The sequence below is a fragment of the Lactuca virosa genome, chromosome 9 (genome assembly GCF_052849685.1).
Source record: "Lactuca virosa cultivar CGN04683 chromosome 9, Lactuca_virosa_CGN04683_v6, whole genome shotgun sequence".
Lineage (NCBI taxonomy): Eukaryota > Viridiplantae > Streptophyta > Magnoliopsida > Asterales > Asteraceae > Lactuca > Lactuca virosa.
The window spans coordinates 34,990,381-34,994,135 of NC_136434.1; the positions used below are offsets into that span (position 1 = coordinate 34,990,381).

Sequence of the window (3,755 nt, forward strand, 5' to 3'; positions counted from 1 at the left end):
TTAATATTAACAATTTATCACAAACTTTAATCTTATTATCGAAAAAGTAATTAAGGATTTTTTGTTTTTAAATTAATCCTTAAAACCGGTTACAACTGTAATTTAAAAGTGTTTACCAATTTTAATGGTTAAATTAAAATAAATAAAATAAATGAAGACTTTTTTGTAAATAGAATCAAAATATGTAGTTTTTCTTTTTTATAATTTATTTAAATTTTCCTAAGTTAATATTAACAATTTATCATAATTTATAAACTAATTTATAAACCAACATTTTAACAAACATTTACCATAAGTTATTATTTATTTATTTATAAATTAAAATACCTAAATTTGCAGAAAACGCCAAAACAACCTAATTCACCGAAGGAGGGTTTTCAATAAATGTTACCAAATCCCCTCTTCTAATAAAACACTCCTAAAATTGACACTTATCATCGTTCTGGAAAACATGTTGCCACGTGTCGCTTTTTCTATACCGATCTTCTCTTAATTTCCCGCTCAAAATCTCAATTTCCAATTTCCTAATTAGATTGCATAAAATCAGGAACTTTCTAAACTGACGCCTATAGATCAGCAAAATGATTTTATGAAATGTATAACGCCATATCGTATCTTCTTCTCTGAAGATTTATACATCTCCTCCCTTTTCATAAGCCGAAGCTCCTCACTAAACCCTAGGACCTCACTGATGCCCCCTATCTCGATCCTGAAATCATTTATCATCTGACATTTCACTTGTGCCTCTTTCTCTTCTTGATACTCTATAGATGAAGATCCTCTGAAATCTATGTGCTTCAAACCTAAGCGGAGAGCATCAGGTTTGAACTTGTCTGATTTTTACACATTTTTGTGTTTAAATTTTGTCTCTTTCAACTTAGTTTTCTTCTATCTCAGTCCCTTCTATCAAACATTGATTTCTGGTGGTGTACAATTAATCTCTTTCATAATATTAATTCTCTTCACAGATTCGATTTCCCCCTTTTCAGTTATTTTGGGATTCGAAATTCTTTTTTTCAAATTTTCATCTTCATAACATTATTACAATACTAATACCATTCATGTTTTGAGATTATACAGAGCATCCATGGATTAGAGAAGATGGAGGAGCATCAGACAAGTCAATCAACAGTCAACGGTGCAACCCTTTAGGGTGAAGCAATTTCGAGCCATCAACAAACTCGAGAAAATCGATCTCTAAGGTTTTGTTAATAACACAACTTCCTCATACTCCAGTATACATCTTAACCCTAATTGTGCAACGAGCATAATTTTTAATAAATTTCTTTAGGTCATTGCTGGAAATATCAGCTTGTGAAATCCAAGGGCTAAAATCGATGTTTATGAACATGGACGGGAAAAAAGTGGCACAATCACATGAAATTAAAACTGGATTGGCTAGACACGGGTAAGTCTGAAGCTAGACAACTCATGGTTGTTGTATGCTTTTTCTAACTTTCAAGATTTTAAGATTGTCATATAATGTTGGTTTTGACTTACGTAACTGTTACTGTTACAGGCCGATGTGCATGGAAATGGATGAATGGAGTTCATCACAACAACAATCATTATACACCAACTATATTGTGAAGAAGATTTGTACAAAGCATTTTAGCATTTTGATACATATGGAAGTGGGTATGCATTTCACATCTTATGCATAGAGTTTATTTTTGTAGTTTCTCCATCTTAATTCTGAAAAAAAAAATATTCAAATCAGATTGTGGTAATTGATAAATAATCTTAAATTTGAAAGTTTTAGGATTGCGAAATGGGAATGTATTTTCTTTATTACAAGTTTTTATGCCATGCCATCATCCATGTAGAATGTCCAAATGTTATTTGAATGTCTAATGTTTTAATGAATGTACAAGGCTATAGTATGGAAAAAAGGGTGGTATATATCTTTTATTTCTTTCAGTTAACTCATAGGATAAAGACGCAATGACCCCCTGAAATCTTCTATAAATTTTTGCTTGAACTTTTTTGGGGACAAAATGTTCTTATGAAGAAAATCCAATATTGTTATCAAATATTCATGATATATGCTTTTGGTTTTTTTTTCTAGCCATATAGCATCTGTAAGCATCATTTGTTTATGCCAGACAAATTATAATTCATTCATGAATTGTAAGCATCATTTGTTTATGCCAGACAAATTATAATTCATTCATGAATCGCCTCTTTTCTTTCATGTATACTTATTATTTTTATTGACTATTGATCAAATATCTAGGTCCAATACTCTTGATTTTTCAATTATTGAAGTGCAGTCTATGTATGTAAAGGTTTTGGTTTCATTCATTTTGATCTTTTAGAATCTACATTTTGGGTTCTGATTTTATATTGTCTAAGGTGTAATTATGATGAACTTGTGTGTTTTTTTAATAAAACCTCAACACTATGTCAGTTTTTATGGTCGTTATTTGATTACAGAGTTTCAAGTTTCAACTAAGAAGGCTCATAAATAAATGATGAGGGAGGTTCAAGAAATTGTGAGATAGATGGTCTGACCTCTAACAAATTGCATCAAGCAATAAAGAAATCATGATATATTATTTTGTTAGGTTTTCTCTGAAGCTAAAGGTGAAAACTTTTACTCCATTTCCTCTTTTTGATATTTTTCATAATTATGTGACTTATTTCAGATGAAGTGGCGGCAAAAGAGACCACGATGAATATCCAGGTAGGTAGTTGTGTTCAGGGTTTAGCAATGTTTATGTGCTACTGCGGATGAAAATTGATGTTTGGACTGACTACTCTTAATCTATAATTTTGGTTTTAGTTTGTTTTAATTTTTCTGGACAATAAAGAGTTATTGTTTTTGTTTTAAGGGTTTAATTATGATTCTTGAACATCAAAAGAAAGAAAAGAAGATGAGGGCAAAATGGTCATTTAAAAAAATAACAGATAATATGTGAAAATTGAACATCCAAGTACCAAAAATGTTATAGAATATCAAAATATGGTTGTATTTGGGTGCGTTAAGAGACGATTCAAAATAGAAAATTTGTGTGCAAGAATTTGTTATACTAAACTGTAGATCAAATAAATTTTAAACAGATTCACTATTCAGACTTCCATGAACCGAAACTAGCAGGAAGAGTGGTGCTGGATTCGGGGCTAATTTTCCTGCGAGGGTATGGCTTCTAATTTCAGTAAAGTGGTACGATTGTGCTTCCTGTTCTATCTTTATAATTTTTTTATTGTGCTTCCTGGTCATTTTTTATATTTTTGACTAAATTCTTTTTGAGGCGAGTACTTTACTTTTGCAAATTATACTAAAATGCTTGAACTTTTGATGTAGTTGGACTTGGAGAAATGAATGATAAACTTCTACATGGTTTATTTTAGCTTCTGATCATGATGTTCAAGCTCTTAGTGTAACTGTATTTGAAGTTAAAATGGTTAATTTAAAGTTTTTATGTAAATGTATTATTATATTTGAAGTCAAGTCAGAGGTGTGGACTAACTTGATGGTAGTTGGTTTTGTAACTAAAAAATATTAAATTTGATTATCAAGGTTTATGCAGCTGGTATGGACCAGTGATGTTTTATTGTCATTTCATTTTGTATCTCAGGTGGATCTCTTTATGAATATCAAATTGGAAGTAACCGTATGATTTATTTGTAATTTTTTTTTCCATTTCTCATCCGTGGTTTCCACGGGTTATAACCTAGTGTAGCATAAATGTGTATAATCTAAGCCTTTCTCATCCGTGGTTTCCACGGGTTATAACCTAGTGTAGCATAAA

General features: G+C 30.7%; 1 protein-coding gene across 5 annotated transcripts; it reads left to right on the top strand.

The window, feature by feature from the left end:
* Nucleotides 1-461: 461 nt before the first annotated feature.
* On the top strand, nucleotides 462-3,539 carry LOC145138540 (uncharacterized). 5 transcript variants are annotated; one of them, XR_013721585.1, is made up of 8 exons: nucleotides 470-821; nucleotides 1,081-1,202; nucleotides 1,292-1,408; nucleotides 1,520-1,638; nucleotides 2,437-2,586; nucleotides 2,649-2,686; nucleotides 3,064-3,166; nucleotides 3,308-3,539. XR_013721585.1 is itself a non-coding variant. In XM_079072613.1 (7 exons), the coding sequence occupies exons 3-7, from the start codon at nucleotides 1,338-1,340 to the stop codon at nucleotides 3,327-3,329; spliced, it is 327 nt and encodes a 108-aa protein (XP_078928739.1). In that variant the 5' UTR covers nucleotides 470-821; nucleotides 1,081-1,202; nucleotides 1,292-1,337; the 3' UTR covers nucleotides 3,330-3,539. The 5 variants fall into 5 exon arrangements, 2 of the variants coding, with proteins under 2 accessions (XP_078928739.1, XP_078928740.1); XR_013721584.1 differs by having other exon boundaries at nucleotides 469-821; nucleotides 2,437-2,686; XM_079072613.1 differs by lacking the exon at nucleotides 2,437-2,586 and having other exon boundaries at nucleotides 3,064-3,140.
* Nucleotides 3,540-3,755: the final 216 nt, after the last annotated feature.